Genomic DNA, 22,161 nt, shown 5'->3' with positions numbered 1-22,161 from the left:
AGACTGCCAAGAAAAGGAACTAGGGGGGCGCCTGGGTGGCTCAGTGGTTTGGGCTGCTGCCTTTGGCTCGGGTCATGATCTCAGGGTCCTGGGATCGAGCCCCGCATCGGGCTCCCTGCTCCGCAGGAAGCCTGCTTCCCTCTCTCTCTCCGTCTTTGTGATCTCCGTCTTTCAAATAAATAAATAAAATTAAAAAAAAAAAAAAAAAAAGAAAAGGAACTAGGCATGGGTGAAAATAATGGCAAACTTTATTGGCATAAATCACAGGAACTGACATGGGGAAAAGCCAGGTTAGAAGTTTACAGAGAAAAAAATAAAATAAAATCATCAAATAACCATTGACCCAGAGGGCAGACCCCAGAAACCCCGTCCCCCTAGGGGAGGGGCCTGGGGCAGGTCCCTGTAAACAGAGCAATAAGGCCTATGGGTGGAAGTGGAGACATCAGACCTTTGGAGGGGCCTGGCTGACCTCCTCAGACCAGGGCTGCTCCCAGTCCTGCCTCAAAGGAGGGGACCCTCTTCTGAGACCCCTGCACGCTCAGCCTCTGCTGTGAGGCTAATGGAGTGGTCTGGATCTTCCTCACTTTAGACCCCACGGGGGCCCCTTTCTGCTGACCCAGAACCCCAGGCTTGCCTGCTCCGGTTTCATCTGTGAGGGCCAGAACTCTGGGGGTGTCCCACTACTTTAGCAGGATCCTATCCCACTGCCCCGAATCCTATCAGGCCCCCCTTGCAACCACCTGGGCCCTTTTCCCCAAACCTCCAGTCTTCAGGGAGGGCAGGAAATTTGGGGAAATTATGGCGCCAGTGGAATCAACAAGACCAGATACCAGCTTTCCTGAGGAGGCAGAAGAGCCACAGAGAAGCGGTGAGGAGGCCAGGATGTTTGCTGGGTTCTCTTTGTTGCCAAAAAGTTCACAGGGGAGCAAATGCTCCTGATGGCTTACTTAGACAGGAATCAGCACCCCCAAAGTATACTTTCCCCTTCTCTTCCCTCAGGAACAGGACGGATGAGGTTCAGAATTCTAGGCCCCCAAGGGCAAGACACCCTGAAGCCAGTTTCAGTTAAGAGCTTGCTGGCCCAGGTAGTATCCAGGAAGGGGTTTTAAAATACAGCAGTTTATAAAACAGTCCTGGTGAGCTGTGAAGTTAAGGAAGGGGAGTCACAGAGCTGCTCCCAGTTCACCTGCTTGTGCTAAGAAAAAATAAAATACAAATTGCTTTCCCACCCCAAGCCCTCAGTACAAGGCAAACCCCACACCACAGCCATCGACGCCAACAGGACCAGTGGCCATGGATGAGGAGAGTACAAAAGGGGACATCTTTAAAATCTCTTCAAAATCATGTTCTATAGAGAAGTAAAAGCAACTCAGACGATATGAATTCAAACCTCAGTGTAGAAATCTATCAAAGTCGGTACAGTGTCCAGGCACAGGGGGAAACTCCCCACCTCACGCCGTCCCAGAGGCGGAGTAAGTGACTATAAAACATTATTGCTGGAGAGGCCTTTCTCAGTAGAACCAGAGCCGTTATGGGTGGAGGGGGGAGGGGCCTAGGCCTGGGGACACTGGAAGGGCAGGAGGAACACAAGAAACCTTCCGTGGCCCCTCGAATATTTCCACCCTTGGACAGATGGATTTATGCTGGCATTGTCTGAAGAGAGCCGGAATCCCCCAATACTCTCAGGACAAGGATAATGAGGTCGGGATGGGGGGAGAAGGATAAAAAAAGACCCCATCTGACCCTGCCTGCCCTTTCCCCTTGCTCCACTGCCAAAGTATGAGTAAGAGACGGCTCCAGTGTGGGGCGCTGGCCAGGCCAGGTGGGGTCGTGGGGACACACACGGTGCAGGGCGGGGCCCTCCAGCCTCCCCCTCTCGGGGAGCATGAAGAGCTGACGGCCTGGGGAGGGCTGCAGGAGGCGGGAGGCCGTGGCTCTGGCAGGGGGGAAAGAAGAGCAGGCCCTCTCGCCATCCTGCACCAGCCGAGGACGCGCGTTCCAGTTTCAGTCGGCTTTGCCCGGTGACCTCTGGGCAAGGCCTCTGGGTCACAGTAGCAGTTGGGGAGGCTGGGCCAGGGCAGAGGAGCCAAGAAAGGCGCCTAGCAGAAGAGCTTGAGGAAGCAGTTCTGACAGTAAGGCTTGTCGTTCTGCTCCTTGAAGGTGCCCTTGTTGAGCTGCTTGAGGCAGAAGGCACAGACGAAGTGCTCAGGGTGGAACTTCTTAGCCATGGCGGTGATGCAGCGGCCCGTGATGGGCTTCTGGCAGCCGGAGCAGAGTGAGCCTCGCCGCTCGTGGTAGTGCACCTCACAGTAGGGCTGCCCGTCGTGCTCAAAGAAGCTGCCGTTGACAAAGGGCGTGAAACACTCCTGCCAGGCAGAAGAGGGGGCAGGGCGGAGGGTGGGGGGCTCAGGCTGGGGCTTGGGGCTGGGATAGCTGCCACTGGGATGGGCAGCACACAGTCACACTCATGATTCCCGCTGGCTACGCACTTCCTATGTGCCCAGTGCTACACTAAACACTTACTGCTTTCTCCCAACAGGGGCAACTGAGGCTTAGAAGTTCAGTGACTTGCCTGAGGTCACGCAGCTATTAAGCTGCACAGCCTGGATTCAAACAGAGGTCTGACTCCTGAGCAGGTGGCTGGAACATGTGCCCAGAAACCAGCCTGCATACTTGGGTATAAAAGGCACTGAGAAGTCCTGCAGTGAGCAGTTTCCCAAACGTATGTGGTCTGAGAGCCCTGTTGGATCCCTAACTTCTGTGGACTCCCATTACCACCAGAATAGTTTGGAGACCACTGCCTGTTTCCACTGAAGCTGGTATGAGATTACTTCATTTCATTCTCACACGCCCTTCTGCTGAATATGACCAGTCCCAGGGCCATCGCACAGGGCAAGGCTGGAGGACACTGTCTCCCTTCCTCTTGGTTTCTCCCAACCTCACTGTGAGCCCTGGCCCAAGACCCTCTGAACTTGAAGAATTGCACCCCTACCTGCTCACCCCTTTAATAACCCCTGTGTTAGATCCAGAGAGCACATGGGGGTGGGGGGCGTGGACCTTCTCTCCCAGCTGCCCACTCCAGATGAGGGGGGCTCCTTACCCGGCACACAAAGCATTCAGGATGCCAGAGAGTGTTGAGGGCCGAGATGTAGTTCTCCAGGATGGCCCGGGCACAGCCGCCACACTTGGGCGCGAACATGTCAAAGTAATCCTTCCGGCAGTAGGCCTTGCCGTCTTTCTCATGGAACCCTGAGAAACAGGGGTTTGGGGGGGCCGAGTGAGGGCGTCTAGAGATGCAATCATCCTGACTCTAACGGCAGCAAAGTCTCCTGCCCCTGCCTCCCAAGCACTGGGGGGTAAGGGAGAAGGGAGGGGAAGGAGACCATCCAGCAAGGTGATCTGCCTGCTGGCCATACCTTCTGGACCAAAGAAGGCTCCACACTGGGCACAGAAGAAGTGCTCGGGGTGCCACGTCCGGTCAAGGGCTGTCACCACTTTCTGTGAGAGCAAAGTGTGGGATCAGAGCCCAGGTGCCGACCCACTGGACAGATCCCACAGCAGAGACCCACAGGCAGGACTGTCCTTCTCACCCCCCAACCCCCACCCCCACCCCCACGCAGAGATCAAGTCTGTGCTCCATGTGCTCTGATTACCACTGGGAATTCCAGTTTATGGAGGGATCTGACATGCCAGACATACTCTCTTGACATACTCTCTCCTGAATCTTGCCATGTGGTTAAGGTCATAGATTCTTTTATTTTTTTTTTATTTTAAGATTTTACTTATTTATTTGACAGAGAGAGACACAGCAAGAGAGAGGGAACACAAGCAGGGGGCGTGGGAGAAGCAAGCTTCCCGCTGAACAGGAAGCCTGATGTGGGGCTCGAACCCAGGACCCTGGCTGGGATCATGTCCTGAGCCGAGGCAAACGCTTAATGACTGAGCCACCCAGGCACCCCAAGGTCATGGGTTCTATTCAGACTCCCATCTTGTAAGTGGAGAAACAGGCTCCAAGGGGCTGTGCGCTTCTCTCCACATCACGCAGCAGGAAAGGGAGGGAACCAGCACTCTACTCTATTTATCAGGCCATGGCTCCTGAGCCCTGGAGTGTATGCAGCAGGGAATCTAGGATGGGAGATGGAAGGGAGTAGAAGGGCCCTGAATCTAGCCTGGGTTTGAATCCCAACCCCACCATTTCCTAGCTGTGTGAGCTCAAGCATGAGTGACCTCTCTTAGCATCAGATGGCAGCAGCAACTGCCCTCCCGCCAGGCCCCCGGACTCACATCCAGGATGGGACCATTGCAGTAGTAGCAGCGCGGAGAAAAGAGGTTATGATAGTCCTTTTCACAGTAGGGCTGTCCATCCCGCTCAAAAAAGTTCCGGGATCCGATCTCCTCTTGGCAATGGGTGCAGACGAAGTGCTCTGGGTGCCACGTCTTTCCCATGGCGGTCACAACCTGGGGAAAGAGGCAGAACGAGGCTCAGGGCCCTGGCCTGCCACAGAGCACACCCCCCGCCAGGGGGGGGGGCAGGGGAACCAATTTCCAGCCCCCTGCGGCTCCCTCCCCTGCTCCCCTTCCCCCTGTATCACCTGTCCAGCGATGGGCTTCTTGCAGGCCCCGCAGACCCCTTTGGCAACCGTGGCGACCCCCAGTTTGTTCAGGTCAGACTGCAGGCTCCCCAGCATACTATCCAGCTGGCTCCCAGGCTTCGGGGGGCCCCCAGGGGGAGAGCTGCTCCCCGTCTTCCCCTGGGCCATGAACTGCAAAGACAGGGAGAGAGGCGGTCAGGACTTCAGGCTTGGGGAAGAGGCCTCGCAGCAACGCGGCACCGGGGGCTTTTCTCCCGCCTGGACAGACGGGCTGTCGGAGGCAAGCTGTACAACGTCGTCCAGGGCCCCCAGAGCCCCGAGCCCCGAGGGTAGGAGTGGCATCCATGAGATATGCTGGGAATCAGAGGGGCTTGCGGCACCCCACTGGCCTACCAAGGCCCAGAAAACAGGCAAGCAGGACCCTAGGCCCCCCGCCTCGGCACTGACCCCTCCCTCGTCCTGCCCTTCGGGACTGCTCTGCCTGTCGCTCGGAGGCCAGCCGGCCGCCCACGCTTCTCCATCCGCCATTTGTTCCAGGCCCTGGATCTTGGATAGGGGAGGAAACGAGGACAAGAAAATTGTTTTTAATTAAGGAAGAGAGAAAAGGAGACCTCGTTAGGGAACATTTCACAAAACTGGAATCTGGGATGAAATAAGAAGACCCCACCCCACCCCCACCCCCGGCAGTACCAGAATGAGGAGGAAGAGTCTAGAGAAAAATGACCCAGAGAGAGAGGCCCGGGGAGAGATGAAGAAGGGGCAGAAAGTGAGCCAACTAAAGGCACGGGCACCGGAAAGGAAGGTAACCAGGGCTGAGAGCACAGCGGCCTTCCAGGTACTGGCCTGGGGGCCGGAGCAGGAGGAGCAGGTTTGGTTTCCCTTCTGGGAATGGCTTCCGCAGAGGAGCCTGAGGCAGGACCAAGGGACATGGGGAAGGGGCAGGCAGAGAGAAGCCCCACTGGGAAGCAAGAGGACAGCTGACATCAAGGGGCTAGGAGTGCCGCAGCAGGTTGAGAGGGCCCAGGGTCAAGGCAAGCTCTGAGGAAGGACTGTGGTACTGTCCTGACTCATGGACGGAGGGCCAGAGAGGGAGTGTGTGTGTGTCTCCAAGTGTGCAGTGCGGGAACACGGCCCAGGCAGCGGGACGGAGACAGGGAGGCCTGCCTGCATCGGGGGGAAGAGCGGGTCCTCGTCGGTCTGGCAGCCCACGGACCTCCAAGTGTGGGGTGCAGGAGGGGGCGGGGTGGGGCCCTGCACACCCTCTTCCGGAAGCCCTGCCGCAGCACTTGGGACCCCAGGGGAACCTCGGGCAAGAGCGGAGGGCCCCAAGGAAGAGGGGGCGGGCAGGCTGGGCGAAGGACAAGGGCTGCTGGCTGAGGCGTCTTTGTGCGGCTGGAGCAAAGAGACAGGAGGAGGAGGAGAAGCCAGAAGAGGAAAGGTTCTTCTTAGGGGAACGGGGGAGCCAGGAGGGAAGACGACCTGGGAAGAAGAAAGGAAGGAGAGAGATGAAGCAGAGCGTCAGAGCAGGGAGCAGGCCATCCCCAGGCTCCCCCCGGGCCTTCCCCCCCTGGCACCAAGAGTGAGGCCAGCCTCACACGGCCACAGGCTGCAAGACCCTCCCCCCACCCTCCTTTCCACACCACATCTCCCCTCCAGCCATCCTGGGCAAGAATCAGGACGCCTACTGGCCTCGCCCTGGCCCAGCCCCAGGCACCTCCTCGCTACCTTCTCTACAAGCTGCCCCCCAGCCCGCCTCCCACGAGGCTGCACAGTGATGATGACGCCCTCGGTCAGCCAGTCCTCGGCAGAGACCCCTGCCGCCCCCGCTGCCTCCTCTGCCTCCGGCTGGATGCCCAGCCGACCCTGCAGCTCTGCGATGAGCCGCTCCTGGGAAGGGGTCCTGCTCAGGGTGGCGGGGTCCAGCCGGCGGCGAGGGGAGGGCTCCCGGGACATGGGGTGTGCGTGGCCCGTCTCCCGGCTCCTCCTGATCACAGAGCGGATCTGAGGGGGGAGGGGGAAGCTGTCACTGTCCCACTCTGGGCTCAGCCAAGGCTGCTCAGTCCACACTCAGGTGCCGCGGGCAGGAGAGGGCAGAACACAACTGCCAGAGAGGAGCTAAGCAGAGGTGAGGCGGAGGCAGGGGCAGAGGGTGAGGCGGAGGCAGGGGCAGAGCGGACTCCCTCCACCTGGCACTTCATCTCCAAGTCAGCAATGACCTTGGGCAAGACTTCACTTCCAGGGGTCTCAGCGTCTCCATCCTTGATATGGGGTTAGAGTATTTTCTCGGCTGCCTTGTAGGGTTATTCCAAGACTATGTGAAAGGCTAGGGATATAAGTGGTAGACATTCCTGGAAAGGCATAAGACTCTTTTTTTGATCTGTAATAGAAAAATGTGATCTTTCCTGCCAGTACATCTTTTAATTAGTTTTTTTCCTGGTGTATATTATAACCTCACTTGTAGTTGTTTGGGTTTTTTTGCTGTTGCTCTAGTCTGTTTTTGGAAAGGACATAAAATTTTCATTAAGCAAGAAGCCAATAAGAACAGTAACATCAGCCACGGCTTATAGGGTACCACGTGCTATGTTCTCAGCACTTTACAGACACTGCCTCATTTAGTCCTTGGACAACAGTGGGGGGGAAATGTCTATTATAACCCCCATTTTCTTTTTTCTTTCTTTCTTTTTTTTTTGTTTTAAAGCAGGCTCCACACCCAACATGGGGCCCGAACTCATGGCCCTGAGATCGAGTCGCATGCTCTACTGACTGAGCCAGCGAGGTCCCCTTACTGTTACCCCCATTTTAAAGACGAGAAAGCTGAGGCTAGTGGGGGTTTGCCCAAGGTCACACAGGGTAGCAAGTACCGGAAGCGTGGTTTGTATTCAGGACTATCTGGTTCCAAAGCCCATGCTTTTAACCATTTCGCACACATCATGTCAAGAGGTGAGGGGTAGCCCATCTAGATGAAAGAGCCTTCAAACAAGCAAGAAGAGGGTTGTCACTAAGAGAATTTCTGGGGCCTGGAGGCTTCACTGGCCCCACAGAACCCACTCCTGGTCATCAGGGTCTGAGGCCGCGTGCTCTTGGGATCTGCTGCCCAAGCAGACATGCACAGAGCGGGAGGCCGCATGCGGTTAGCCAGGAGCGGCCCACACTCGGGCCAGCCGAGGGCCATGCCTAGCAGCCGTGCGAGCTTGCGCCTGCCTGGCCGGAGGTGGAAATCCTCTCAGTGGTGTTGGGCGTGTCCATGACCACGGCAGGTGGAGGCTCCGGCTCTTCCCTCTGGACCTGGGCGGCAGCTTCGGTGGTGCCTTCCAGCCGCCTGAGGGTCTTGGGTCCCAGGGTTGGCCTGGTCAGGCTTCCCCTCATGGGTGTCTGTCCACCTAACTGCTCCTCATCAACTGGGGCCGGGCGGCTGCTTTCCGGCTCCCCTGGCTCTGGCTTTGCCCTCTGCTTCGGCTGTCCACGTTCCTTTGTGAGACTCCAGGTATCTGGGAAAATAGCCTGACGGTCCACGGCCACGACAGCTGGCTCAGTTACTTCCGGGCAGCTGGGTGTGGCTCCGTGGGGGATCTCACGCGCCTCCAAAGCCCACGGACGCTCCCAAGCAGCAGCCATGGCTTCCTCCGGGTACAAAGGGTTGGCCAACAGCCCGTGGGGGTCTCCAGGCTCCTCGGGACCTGCGCGCCCAGCCTGGCGGGGTGGTGTATGGCAAGGGGGCGCCCTGGAAACCTCACTTGTGAGGCTTGATAGGTCTCTCCAAACCTGAGCCTGTTTCTCTGCACCAAACGGCCCCAGAGGGCCCTCCACAGAGGGAGACCTTGCATTGGGAGTGTTAGGTGTCACCTGGAGGGCAGCCACAGGAGGTCGAAGGCCCTGGCCATTACTGGGGTCCTCCAAGCAGAGGACCTCCTGGGAGGAAGCGGGACCTCCAGAGGCAAGCTTAGGAGTGGATGGTAAGAACAGAGAGGGCCCAGGAGGAGAAGGGGAAGGGATGTGGCGTGGGGCTGGAGCTGGTTTGGGCAGCAGCCCCAGGGAGCTCAAGGCCACAGCAGAGGAGCTGGTCTGGAATAGGAGAAAGACAAAAGGCAGAAAGGAGAGGAAAGAGAGATGGGACAGGTGACAAGAGGTGCTCTCTGCAAGGGGTGGGCTTGGCCCGAGGGTACTGAGAGCCACCAACTACATGACCAACACCAGACCGAGGGGGCTGAGAAGCTGAAGCACGAGGGTCGGCCTGAGAAAGACTCAGACCCCAAAAAGGTCTTCCTGGGCTCCACGTCCCTGGCCCCCATCAAACCCAGGCAGCAGAGAGCCACCACTGAGCCAGGCCTGCAGGGCCACCTTAGTCAGAGTAGGGACAAGGGAGAAAAGGCTCCAGAAGGTGGACCACGGAGACCGGTGACCAGGAAGGTCAGCCCAAGCCCAATCGAGGGAGAGTCAGCCACAGGCAGCGGCTGTGCTTCCTCTAAACCTGGCTCAACCTGGCTGCCTCCCCCAGACAATCCTAGCCTTCCTGCATCCCCCAAGACCTTCATCTCAGAGCACAGCTAGAACCAGTGCAGCTGCTTGTGGGCACCTCGACGCTGGCTGGCTGGCTCAGAAAGTAGAAACTGGGGCACCTGGGTGGCTCAGTCGGTTAAGCGTCCAACTCCTGATTTCGGATTGGGTCATGATCTCAGGGTCCTGGGATCGAGCCCCACATCAGGCTCCCACTCAGCGAAAAGTCTACTTGAAAAATGTCTTTCTCTCGGGGTGCCTGGGTGGCTCAGTGGGTTAAGCCTCTGCCTTCAGCTCAGGTCATGATCCCAGGGTCCTGGGATCGAGCCCCGCGTCGGGCTCTCTGCTGAGCAGGGAGCCTGCTTCCCTTCCTCTCTCTCTGCCTGCGTATGATCTCTGTCTGTCAAATAAATAAATAAATAAAATCTTTAAAAAAAAAAAAAGAAAAAGAAAAAAAGAAAAATGTATTTCTCTCTCACTCTGCCCTTCCCCCTGCTCATACTCACCCCTGCTCAAATAATCTTAGGGGAAAAAAAAGTAAAAACAGTTTAAAGGGTGGTAGTGTAGGGCTCCCCAAGTCCAACACCAAAGTCCAAGGGACTTGTTTCTGATGGTGGCCACTCACCACCCACAACCAATGGCACTTGAGGGTCACAGGCCCAGGCAGTTCCCATCCCCCACCAGGAACCCCCCAGCTGGAGGGACTCTTTGTACCCCCTCAGGGCCAAGAGCACTCAGGAGGCTTGCTCCCCTTCTCAGATTCCCTAGTTCATGCCCCAAAGGTCCCAGGCAGACCCACGTGGAAGGGTGAAGTCAGCAAGTGCAGGAGATCAGGCAGTATAAATCCCCACCAAGGCACTGACACTGAAACATCCCGGGTCTGGCAGGCCTGAGAGGCCCAGGACAGGAGGGAAAGGATGCCTCCTGCAGGACTGGCCCAGGAGCCTGAAGGGTTTAGGTCTCCCACAGATAGAACCCGTGGGGACTTGGGCCTGTGGAGGGTATGGGGAAGGATGGAGGGAGGCTGGCAAAGGAGACCCGTGGATTTGGAGCCAGAGGCAGAAGAAAGAGGGACCTGTTGAGGACAGCCAGCCAGCGTGGGAGACGGAGCCCCGGAGCCCCGGGACAAATGACCTCTCAGGCACAGGATCCCAGTCCCACATGGCCCAGCAGAGAATGCCCTCCCCCACCAGGAGCAACCATCAACACAGAACCCTTTGTCTCAGCCTCCGGATCCCCTCGCCTGGGTGGCTGGGAGCTGGGAGCAACCCAGGAAGAAGGAATTTCCCTGCTAAGTGCTTCTCTGCCTTCATCAGCTGTGAGTGAAGCCTGGTGTGACCCTCCCTCCCCAGCACCTTGGTGAGGTCAGAGCACCGCAGGGTCCCTGGCTCAGGGCAAGGCACCCAAACACTGAGGGCCTGGGCTCCAACTACTCACACCAAGGTAGAGGGGAAGAAGAATGAGGTGCAGGGAAGAAGAGGGGTCTCAGGGCACCTTGAAATCCGAAAGGGAGGCCATCAGCTCGTCCAGCTCCCTGGTGGCAGAGGAGGCTGAGATGCGTGTCTGCTGCTGGCTGGAGGTGACTCGCTGAGGGCTGCTCATCTCGCCCTGGTTCACAGTGATGGCAGGGCTGCGGGGCGGGCACGGCGTCAGCGGGGACCTCAGAGGCCAGCTCCGTGTCCCCCCAGAGCGGCCCTCTCCTCTCCAGGGTCTCAACATCTCAGCTCTCTCACTGGGGTCCTCCCACCCGACTCCGGAGAAACCCGCCAGCTCCCAGTCTCAGCCGCGGGGACAAAACTGAGGTGAGCTGCTCGCTTGGGACAAGAGAGCAGCTCAACCGGCCCCTTTCTCAGGAGGACATCTGTGGTCCTCTGCACCTGAGTTCAAGCTCGCCTGTTAAACGAGCCCAAGCACCGGTGTACCCCCACGACAACACCGTACAGACCTGTGAGACTGCCCCAACAACACACCGACACCGAGCTGGGCTGACATTTAGTAATGAGCCACGTGCGCTACATGCTCTGAGCCAGAAACCACTCCAGACACTTTCCGTGGATTACTGGGTCTCATCCCATCAAGCAGGTGGTCGTACTCGCCATTATCCTATATCCCTTCATCCCATTTTACAGACAGGGACACGAAGGCTTGAGCAACAACACTTAGTGAGGACAGACCCGAGACCCAAGCCCTAACACTGTGGCTCCAAAGCCCATGCAGACAGCCACCAAGCTGGTGGCTCCCCCAGGGCCTGGTCCAGGGCCAGGCAAACAACAGGCCCTCGCAGAAGGAACGGGGGACAACTGGGCCAAGCGGACGGTCACCAGAGCACAGCGCTGGCTGGGCGAGACCACCCCTGCCCAGGAGAGCCCACCGATACTCACACGGGGCTGGGCACGGAGCTCTCGAGTTCATCCAAGAGACTCTCCACACTGGGCCTCACATCCTCCAGGCCACGGCCCCCATTCCGCTTGGGCTTCTCTTTCGTCAGGGGTCCAGCTTTGCCCCCCAGTGGGCTGTTATTCTCCGGGATGCCATAGTGGGGGCTCAGAGCTCCAGGCAGCGGCGGGCTTGAGTTGGCCTCATCTTGGAAGTGCGAGAGGGAAAGGCTGCTCAGCCCTGATCCCTCTGGGGATCCAAAGGCCAGCAGGTGGCCCCCGGAGGCCCAGGGAACCAGTCCTACCTGCAGGGAAGCCCGGGGGGTTATGCTGCACTGCATTCAGTTCCAGCAGCAGACGGTCAAGTTCAGAAAGGTTGCTGCCCAGGGAGGAGCTCATCACAGTGGGTGAAGGCTCGGCTGACTTCTGCTTGTTGGGGAAACTGAGAGGCAGAGGAGAGGCCACTATGAGAGGCGCCCCCAGCTCTGGCGGCCTCAAGACCTCCAGGAGAAGAAGGTGGAGTGGGTGTGAAGTCTCCCCCAGCAAGAGATGGGGCAGTGGGGAAGGGATGTGGTGAGAAGAGGGGAGGAAGGAAGTCTTGCCTCAGGTCCTCAACGACACAGCTGGTGTGACAACCCAATCCTGCTACTGTGTGGCGGTAGCAGCGCGAAGGCCACCCGGCCAGCCCAAGGCAGTACGAGCTGGCCAGGAGCCTCGGGACCTTGTGCGGGCTGCTGCCAGGCCTGATCCCTGGCCCCAGACCTCCCAGGCAGGAGGGGAAGGGGCACACGGAGGGCTGCGTCAGTACCTGTAGACGTGCTCTTCCTCACCGGCTCGGGAACACGGCGGGCCGGCGCCGTCCTGGGGCACGGAGGCGCTGGAAGTTTTGGCACTGGAGCCACACACGGGTGACGGGGACTGAGGCTGCAGGGAACAGAATGCTCAGAGCCTCCCCCGAGGCGGTGGAAAAGGAACAACCCGAGTCACCCCCAGGAGGCTCCTGCTCACAGACAGTCTCACCAGGGAATTTCCACACTCCGGCCAGGGGACAGGTGATTAACACTTGGTCACTTGCCCCCTCACATGGCCTCTGGGAGACCCAGCCATTTCCTGGCCCCTCTCCTTATATGCCCCCATTCCTCCCTGGGCTCCCCAAGCTGCTGCCAGGCAAGCTCCTACTGCCCCAAAGCCTCAGGCTGTCTTACCAGCCCCCATCCCCACCTTACCTGCTGGTGGATAAATCTGGAGGCACTGGGATCCCACTGGTCTAAGGGGTCAAGGATCGTGCCATTGAGGGCCTCACTGGATGGGGGTGGCGGGACAGGGGGTGGCACGGCAATCTCCTGGTATGTGTGGTTTCCAGTTGGGTACGAGTAGGGGGTCTCCTCCGACAAGAACACGGGCCGTTTGGAGATGTGGGAGGTGGTGGACTCCAAGTCGGCCAGCAGGGCGTCTGCAGAGAGAACACGCCGAGAGCTGTTAGGAACCAGGGATCCTGGCAACACGCTGTCCAGTGGCAGTGCCCTCCCTGCCCGCTGCACCCAAGAGCTAATGACTTCTAAGGGCACCTGCCCCACCCCTGGGAGAAATAACCAGCCTCGGGGCAGGAAGCCGGTAGCCCAGACCAGCCTGGCAAAGAACCAACTTCTGAAACTGACCTCTTCTCCCCAGCCCAAGGCTGAAGGTGCTTGGAGGCTCCTGGGATGCCCCGGGGCTCTCCTACCTCTGGCGCCCGGGCACCTGCGTTCCCTGCCGACAGGGCTGTGCAGCTGGCTGGCTGGAAGTCAGAAATGCCTGCCTGGAACTCAGCACTCTGACTCCACAGGGTAAGGCGGGGAGAATGGGCGGGAGGGGCCCCACGTCACGGGGAGGGGCCCAGGCAGTGCAGGTCCCACTGAAATTCCAGGAGCTTGGGCTTTCTCAGCAATGCACCCACTCCACCTGGAGTGCTCTTCAGGGTATGGTACCTGCCCCTCTGCCGAGGCAGAAGCAAAACCCCAGGCTGCCTACTCCTCCGAGACCCTGGGCTATAAGCGGAGATTCGGAGATTCGGAGGTTGGAGGTTGGTGGGGAGGTGGGGAGGTGGGGAGGTGGGGGCTGGGTGGAGGCTGGCGCAGGGTTCCCCACCCCCTCAGCTAAGGAGGGGGCAGGACTGCTCTGTAGGCTGTTTCTGCGGAAGCTTGGCAAGCCGCCTGGCCCCAGAGGCTCCAGGGCCCCACTACTCTGCTTATAACAGCAGAAGGGAGCCAAATCAAGTGTAAGCTTCCATTACCCTGGCACCAGGCGCCCAACTGGGGGCCGTGGTTCTCCCCTAGCAGAGGGGCAGGCATAGGAACTGCTGATAACCCCTCAACTTCAATCCCCCCTCCTGATACCCTCAACAGCCCCCCAGCCCAGAGGGCCTGGCCCCAACACCACACCCTCATTCCTACCATATTCAAGGACCTGCTCACCCTCACCCTCCTGCTGACCCGCTGGGGGCCAGGAAGGGTCAGTCCCCCACCCTTAGGATATTATGTATCAGATAAGGCTGGATCTACTGCCAATCACTAGTAACGAGCCCCACGCTAGGCACTGCGTGGTATGATGTCTCTCTGTGAACCCTAATACTGGATAAAGCTGGAATTCTGATCCTACATTTACAGGCAGGGAAAGGAGCTTCAAGAGGTAGTGGAAGCTGCCCAGATAACAAAGCCAGTGAAAGAAAGGACTGTGTGGCTCTTCAGTAGCCCCAAGCCCCCAAAATCTGGCCTGGAACAGTCTGCTGAGATCACGACATGATGCCATATTTCAATGGTACAACTTCTTGAGTGCCGGTGCTCAGGACGATCCTTCCTTATGTCCCTGTCCCCAACCCTACCCCAGCTTGGTAGAGGGAATCAAGGGGGTCCCACACCTCCCAGCTGCCTTCCCTGCCCTCCTATCCCCAAGGGTGGCCACACCTACCCCCAGCTCTTACCCAGCTGGTTAGAGGGGGAGCTTGTGACAAGGCCCAGGACCCTGGAGCCAGCAGCTCGGCACAAGGGTCTCCTGACTCCCGAGGAAAGTCAGTTCCTGCAGTCCCCCGCCCCTTGCAAGATCCCCTAGATAAGTCTGGCTTCCTGTCTCCAGCAAAGCAGAACTAGAAGCAGTCAGTGCGTGCCTAGGTAATGACAGAAAAGGAACTGGGGTCCGGGGCCGAACTCAGTGGCCTCTGAACGGCTGCCACCTGCTGTCGTGGCTTCACACAGCATCCCCACTTGCCCTGGGCCCAGTTCGGCAGGGGAAGGGTCTCCCCTTTTCCATCAAAGGCAGAGCCAGCTGGAAAACCCTACAGGGCTCCCCAAAGCAGGCACCACGTGCAGCCCCAGTGGGAATAAGAGGAGCTTCACGCTGTGTTCCTTCCCTTCCTCCTCACAGCAACACCAGCATGGAGGGTAAAAGTGAGGCGCAGGCAGGCAGAGTCACATGCCCATGCTGCCAACCCCTGGCTGAGAGGACACAGTGAGGATGTGAGCTCGGGTCCCTCAGGCAAAGGGATAACCTATCCCATCAGACCCCCCGAGTGAGGGCCTCCACTGCCTTCTGCCTCAAACCCTCCTCCACTCCCCCTGACTCTAAGTCTAGCTTACAATTTCACTGGGGTCTTTTAAACACCGATACATCTGTTGGTCAGAAGGAGGAGTCCTAGGGGACAGAAACAAAAGATTCCAGGAGTTCGAGTCCTAGCTCCTCCATCTACTCTCTGCGGCCACCCCTGAGCCTCGGCTGCCCCAACAAGCTGGGGTTCATCATTCCTACCTCACGGTGTTGGTGGGAGCTCTACCTGGGGCAGTGGGGGTTACAGTCCCTGGAAAGCTACAAACATCAGATCTTCTTTGTTTTGTGACATTCTGAAAAACACCTTCCTCCAAGGAGGTCAGGGTAGGATGCGCCATACTGACCACTCCCACATCTTCTATGGTCAGAATCTGGATGAGACGTGCCAAGGGAAAGCCTCATGAGAAAAGAAGTAATAAAGCACCAGTCGGAGGGAGACAGGTGTGGACGCCGGCGGGAAAGCCATCAAATGTGTGTCTGCCCGAGTGGGAGAGAGCACATGCCGGCGCCAGGGGTCCTCTGGAATAGCTTGCTTCCCTCTCCGCACCCTTGGACATTGCTCAGTGACTGCACAGTGTCACTCTCTCCCCAAAGCCCCCCACAAACGCCTCAGGGAAGGAAGCCAGGAATATAGGAGGCAGCCAAGGAGGCCTCTGGGCTCTGCTTTGGACTCCTATGGGTGTAGAAGGCTGCTATGGCCTGAAAGCCCACAAAATGGTTCCGGGCCAAAGTCTCCTTGCAAACTCAGCGAACTCCTCCCCTGCTTGAGTAAACAGAGGCTGAAGAGGCAAGACTGCTCAAGAAAGTTCACTTGCAAGCAGCACCCCATGGGCGGGTCCTCCAGTTCTCAGCTGCACCTACTGCCTGGTATCTAGCTCTAAACACCAGGCAGCCAGGCTCAGAGTCCAGAGTCCTTCCACCCAGACCCCAAAGAAGGTGTTTGTAGGATATGCTCCAGACACACAGAGGCAGGACCGGAAGCTGTGGGGGGGGGGGCACCTTTCTCCAGGCTAAGGAAGGCTCCGAACGTCCTCAGCATTTCTCCACTAATTTTCTGGGTCCAAGCCTGAAACCTTCAGGACAAGTCAGAGCCACCAGAACCACCCAAGCCACCCTGTGGAAGGAAGCCCTCCCTGGGGCTTCCCATCCCTTTTCTGGAAGAAACCACCCTAGATGCTGCAGGCTTTTTGCCTCTCCGGGCCAGCTGATGCATGTCCTGGCACTTCCACCCACACAAGAGGGGAAGTGGAAGTCTCCGGGTGAGACCATCCGGTGTGCGTGTGCCAGGGGGAGCGGTTCTCCTCTCCAGGTAGGTGGGGGAGGGGATGGCAGGCTGGGTGCAAAGTCTCCAGCCCACCGGGGGGCAAAGGACACCCAGCTCCGCCCCGGCGAGGAAGGGATGCGGCCCTTCCGCTGATACCCGCCAGAGGGCGCTATTGGCCCGTCGGCTCCCGCGGCGGGCGCAGTAACCCAAGGTAAACTCACGCAACCACGGAATTTTCGAGCCGGGAAGACCGGGGAGCCCCTAGCCACGGGCTCCCTGGGGAAGTTTCAATCCCGAGAAAGCTCGGTGAGCTGGAGGGACGGAGCAGCTACGGGAGGCGCACGAGGACGTGCCAAACCTGCCACCCGTGTTTGGGGCACTCGAACATTGGAAGGCACTACCAATGAGTGATGCAGCCCCGCGGGGCTCCGGAGACCCACAGGGACGCGCGCCCCCTCCGCAGACTTAGCGCCCGCGGGCACCCCGTCCCCACCCCGCGGCAGGGCCTGGGCCCAAGCAGCCGCTCAGATCAGGGGCGCCTTCGGACCCGCAGGCCGCCTGGGGGAAGGCTGCCTGGGCGGGCACGGAGCACGCTGCAAGACGCCCTTTCCCGGGCCCCAGCGACCCGTCAAACGTAATCCCGCGGACCCGACGGGCGATGGAGGTAGGGGGTCTGTAGCCCCAAGGGTTTGAGGGGGTTAAGACGCTGGCTGCCCAGGGAGGGAGAAGAGAGAGGGGCCGGTCTGCCTGCATTCCAGGATGCAAGCCGCAGCTGCGCCCCTCACATTCCCAAACCAGGCGGAGGATGCAGGACAGGGGCAGCCCTGGCCAGACGACGGCTCTGGAAACCTAGGCTGATCCACTGACACATGACACCCTATAAGTTAAAGACACGCAACGAACCCTTTCCACCTCCGCCCCCAATGAAGTGTAAAAACAAGTTAGACCCTTTCACAAAACTGGCTTCCTCCTATCCGCCCCCAATGAAGTGTAAAAACAAGTTAGACTCTTGGCTGGGTCTTCCTCCTACCCAAGCCCTGGCCTCTCCAGAGTGTGTGATAAAGACTGTCACGCCCAGAGCTGAGCAGAAGCCAGAAGATAAAGGTCTATCCACCAGGATCCCTCAAGTGGGGTGGGGTGGGGGGGGTGAGGGAGGACCCAGGACTATTCCATTCTCTCCTCCCAGACTCTAAAGACACCAGATGTGAGGGACGCCTGGGTGGCTCAGTTGGTTAAGCAGCTGCCTTTGGCTCAGGTCATGATCCCAGTGCCCTGAGATCGAGTCCCACATCAGGCTCCTTGCTCTGCAGGGAGCTTGCTTCTTCCTCTGACTGCCTGCCACTCTGTCTGCCTGTGCGCGCGCTCTCTCTCTCTCTCTCTCTCTCTCTGCCAAATAATAAATAAATAAAATCTTAAAAAAAAAAAAAAAAAAAAGACACCAGATGTGAGAACTTACACAGGGAGATTGAGTCACACAGACTGCTCAGTGGCCAAACTGCTTGTGCCTCAGTTTCCTTGTCTGTCTGACCGGAATTCTACCATGTTACTCACAGGAGCAAGGAATATCATGAAAAAATGGATACACGGAGCTGGCTTAGCACTGTCCTGGAAGAGAGCACTCTCTGAGTAAATGCTACCCTGAGGGGAGCTGGCTCCCAGAGAGAAAGGTAGCCCTGGAGGGGCAGGAGAAAGCACCTCCCCTTCCTGTCCCAGTCCGGAGGCAGAGGATGCTGCAATCCCAGAGAAGCAGTTAGGGGCACCAATCTGGGGAACAGAAAACCACCTGGAAAAGCCTCCCCACCAGGTTTCAACCTGGTCTCCTCCTCCACTCCTAGCACTGGGCTCCACTAGAAGAGGTGGGCTCCTTTAGCCTCCAGGAAGACCCCACCTCAAAATGCCTTGCATTCTTGAGGCCCAGGAGAGCCCACAGTTAGAACTCAAATCTTTTCCAGACTCCACTCACCCACCTTCTTCCCGCAGGCCTTAACTCAGCTTTCGTCACCCAGGGCAGGGGCTGGCACAGTGTCCTTAGGAGCGGACAAGCAGAAGGAAGGAGCGGCCAACACCACCCTGAGAGCTCCAACACGGGAAGCAAGGGGCTGCCATAGCATAAGGGCCTTCCCGGCAGTCCGCGGCCAGCTGTCTGTCCATCCCTGCCATTTAACACAAGATCGGACTCTCAAAGAGACAGCGGAGGGTCCGCAAGTCCCTTTCCCACAACCCTAGAGAGGCCCAGTCTTAGGCCTGTCTACCCTGCTAGGTTCAGAACTCTGGGCAAGCCAAGTTTCAGCCCCCTCTGCTGACCACCTGCTGGGGGGTAGGGCGTGGCCTCAACCATCAGAGGAGAAGCTGCCCAAGCTCAGGGATCCAAGCAGTGAGCAGGCTCTGGCCTTCCTAAGGAAGGAGTTATGTAAACAGCAGGACCAGCTCCTCCAGGATGGTCTCATCTCAGCCCCTTTGCTGGGACTCTTCCAGATTAGGAAGGAAGCAGGACAAGAAGGCGGGTCCCCCCCCTTCCCCCAGCCCTGAGCATCTGAGCAGTGAGAGCAGAGGTAATCTAATCCACAGCGGGGTAGTTTTACTGGGTGAGTAACTCCCCAGGAATGGGGAGCTGGGTATATTTAACCTGATAACTGTCCTGGGAGGAAAGGCAGATCTGTGACCAGTAAAGGCCAATTGGGCCAGCTCCGCTCTGCCCCGCACAGGGCCCAGGGACCCAGGGCCTGGACACTGATGAGGAGGTCAATCTCCTGGAGGGGACTTCCCTGCCAGTTTGGGTCCTTGTCCACCAACTGTCTCCACTCCAAGAATTAAGCCCTGGAGAGCACTTGTCCATCTTGTTTGATGCCTCTCTCCCCAGAAGCTGGAATGCCAGGGGCTGTGAGGAAGAGGAAGACAGGGAGGGAGCAGGGAGCAGAGAAAGCTAGTGCGGAGAAGCCAGGATGCAAGGCTTCCAGGCCCAGCCTCCTGAGTGCCTGGCAGCAGGTCAAACCACCCACGTGGGTCATCCTCTCTTCCCTGTCTGTAAAATGGGCAGAAACCAATTCCTGGGAGCAAGCTCCGGAGAGGAGAGAATACAATTTCAGGTAAGACTTAGCATCTCTGGGCTTTCTGGAGTCTGCCTAAATCCAAGGCATTGCTATTATCTGAATCCCAGACAGGAACTGCTCTCCCTAAGGGGATGATGAGAAACAATCAATACGTTAGTGTCATTTAAATATTTCATAGCCGTGCCTGGAGGTTATGAAGATTTAGCCACCATTCTCCCTCGCTGACTCATCCCTCGCTCAACAGGAACTGCCATTTTACTGTCTCAGCCCCAGAGGAAGTGTGGGCTGGGGGTGACACACGGGAAACTAGGGGGGGCAGGCCGGAGTCCTCCAATCTGCTGCCGGGAAAGCTGGGAGGTGCCCTCTGGGTGAGGCAGTTCTACCCTGGGCTTCCTACACGCCAGAGGAGGGTGGTTTCCTGTATGCTGAAGAGTCCTTCCTCACGGGCTGATACAACATGAGTATGCCAGCTGGGTCACCTTTACTGGGTCCTGGCTGGTGCCCAAGGTCACAGAGCACAGGTAACCGGAGACTCGAGAGAATGAAGGCAGAAAGGCAATTCCAGAAGTCACCCTGAGCTCCAGGAAGAAGCCCAACGGCACCACGCACCCACACAGCCCCCACCTCACCCCCCCACCAGGCCCCTGGCTGCTACTGAGGCTTCCTCAGGCAGTGGCAAACGGGAGGAGTTGCCCAGATCTCCCCTGCACACCTCCCGGCGGGCCCAGGAGCAGGACCCAGCTGGCTAGACGCCAGGCTCTTTTCTGTTGTCGGTAACTCATCCCTCTGTCGGGGATCAGTAGGCCCCGCCCCTCCCCCAGAGGGCCCAGAACCACCGTGGACGCATTCCATTGGTCAGATTTCATTCACCTCTCTGGGTCATCCAGAAACGGTTCTTTTTAAGGTCAAGCTAGGACCCAACTCCAGGCTCATCCCACATTTCCTTCAACACGGCTTTACATACAAAAACAGGAGGTTCAGGTGCTGGAAGTTTTCTCAGCTCTTCCTCACCAGCTCCGCAACAGCTCCCAACCACTCCCGCAATCAGGCTCCTGGAGGCCAGTCGGCCTGTTTCTGTCGCTGGGCAGGGCGGCTCCTTGGGCCGCTCAGTCCTGCTAATCACCACCAGGGGTTAGGAGGGGCTCAGAAGTGAGTCATCTGCCCTGCAGAGACCCAAACAGAAAGTTCAAAAGTTTGCCTGTTGCAGGGATAAGCCACGGTCTTCTCTTCGCAATGTTTGTGGATTTCACAGCCCAAGTTACCCACTCTTTGCCAGTCAAGTTCTGATGAATGAACACAGCCTGAGGAGGCCACAGAATGGGCCAGAGCTTCCTGATCTCAGGCAATTGGGCCATTTCCCGAATTCAGCTCTCTCCCTCCTGCCCTTCAGGTTACCTGACAGCAACCCTAACAACTGCGACCGGCCCCAGCTCCCACACTTCACTGGCAAATTAATTCTTCCTTCCCCGGTGCATCTCCATTATTGGCTTCCTTTGTTTTCAAATCAACAGGTTAGACCAGCATCCAGGTCCAGGCTCAGCCCCTTTCTCAGCCTTGCCTGCAGCCCCCTGCCCAGGTTCCCCAACTCTGACCCTTTCAGCAAACACCAGCTGTACTTACAGCAAACACCATACTGTACACAATATGTACTTCTTGGAACCCCCTTTTTGGTGTGTGTCGCATTGCCCACTAGACCATACACCCTGTGTTCCTGGGGCCGGAACTCCCTTCCCTCCCGCTAGATCCGCAGCACAAACACCCCCATGAGCCTTTACTACTGGGAGGGGGTGTTTGCCGGGCAAGGCAGAGTCACACTGCTCAGCCACGGATGGCTCCCTCTGCCTGAAGGATAAAATCAGAGGCCCAGGGGCTGGCATTCGGGGCTTGAGCTTCTCAGAATACAGCCCGAAACATGCATTTACCTCCTCCTGGAGCATACTCACTGCAACCTGCCTCTCTAGACCGACTGGGCCCTCTCTTCCCTTTCCCCAGCTGTATGCCAATATTCACAATACTAAACATGCCTCCCCCTCCATCTTCTACCGGGACAGCCACACACCCCAGGGGACACATGGGACCCAAGGGCACAGGAACCTCAGGATAAATATATTCTGAGGATCAAACTGCCTCAGGAGGAAGAAATTTAAACCATTGCCCTAAAACAAGCAAGGCTACCTTATGAAGCCAAAGGCAAAAATGCAAATGAATTGTAAGATAAAAAGTGAGGCTTCAAGGAGACTCTCTTTGCACGTGCACTTGGGGACTCTGGAGAACAATTTCCACAAAGCCACCACTGTCCACACATAAAGCCACCCCTGTCCATACCACAAATTTGGCTGCTCTAGTGGCACTGGGAGTGGGGACAGTCACATAGCTCTTTGTACACCCTCGGACATCCCAAGGCCGGGCAGTGTGGCAGAGGGGAAAGAAGAGGCCCCCGCCGAGTCTCCACCACTCACCAGCCTGGGTGGCAGTTTAACTAGATCATTCTGGGCTTCAGAGAACTCAGAGAACACATGGTGAGGGATCCATGACAAAGCATGCAAAAGCCACTGTGGTGGCTGGGGAGGCCCTCCTCTGCCCTCCCACTGTGACACAGAGGGGCCGCTCAGTAGATAAACCCACATCACTGGTTTTCATCTCCCAGTGGATGGGAGGGGCAGAGGTGGAGCCAGGGACAGTGGCCAGGAATCCTGGGAGCTATGACTGCCCGTCCCTAACTCAGGCCTCCTTGCTGAGCAAACCACTGACCTCACCCCTCCGTGCCTGGGGTTTCTTCCAAGTCCTCCTCAGAGTACATCAGCTGA

At 57.9% G+C, this 22,161-nt stretch overlaps 1 protein-coding gene across 16 annotated transcripts in view; it reads right to left on the bottom strand.

Annotated features, from left to right (window-relative positions):
• Positions 1–230: 230 nt before the first annotated feature.
• PXN (paxillin) overlaps positions 231–22,161 on the bottom strand; it is a 48,088-nt gene continuing 26,157 nt past the window's right edge. The window contains exons 2-14 of one of the 16 annotated variants that reach the window (XM_082699703.1): positions 20,319–20,466; positions 12,688–12,914; positions 12,270–12,385; positions 11,767–11,903; positions 11,468–11,669; positions 10,581–10,716; positions 5,757–6,071; positions 5,040–5,138; positions 4,593–4,763; positions 4,285–4,458; positions 3,417–3,498; positions 3,101–3,249; positions 231–2,366 (exon numbers count right to left, since the gene is read on the bottom strand). In XM_082699703.1, coding sequence (XP_082555829.1) covers positions 2,100–2,366; positions 3,101–3,249; positions 3,417–3,498; positions 4,285–4,458; positions 4,593–4,763; positions 5,040–5,138; positions 5,757–6,071; positions 10,581–10,716; positions 11,468–11,669; positions 11,767–11,860 — 1,689 coding nt within the window. In that variant the 5' untranslated portion in view covers positions 11,861–11,903; positions 12,270–12,385; positions 12,688–12,914; positions 20,319–20,466 and the 3' untranslated portion in view covers positions 231–2,099. Of the gene's footprint in view, positions 2,367–3,100; positions 3,250–3,416; positions 3,499–4,284; positions 4,459–4,592; positions 4,764–5,039; positions 5,139–5,756; positions 6,072–6,995; positions 8,655–10,580; positions 10,717–11,467; positions 11,670–11,766; positions 11,904–12,269; positions 12,386–12,687; positions 12,915–13,119; positions 13,563–20,224; positions 20,467–22,161 lie in introns of those variants that run through there. The other 15 variants (XM_082699691.1, XM_082699704.1, XM_082699702.1 and 12 more) reach the window with 15 other exon arrangements.

The sequence above is a fragment of the Mustela nivalis genome, assembly GCF_964662115.1.
Source record: "Mustela nivalis genome assembly, chromosome: 14".
In the NCBI taxonomy this organism is placed as follows: Eukaryota; Metazoa; Chordata; class Mammalia; order Carnivora; family Mustelidae; genus Mustela; species Mustela nivalis.
This window is presented reverse-complemented; position numbering and strand designations above follow the sequence as displayed.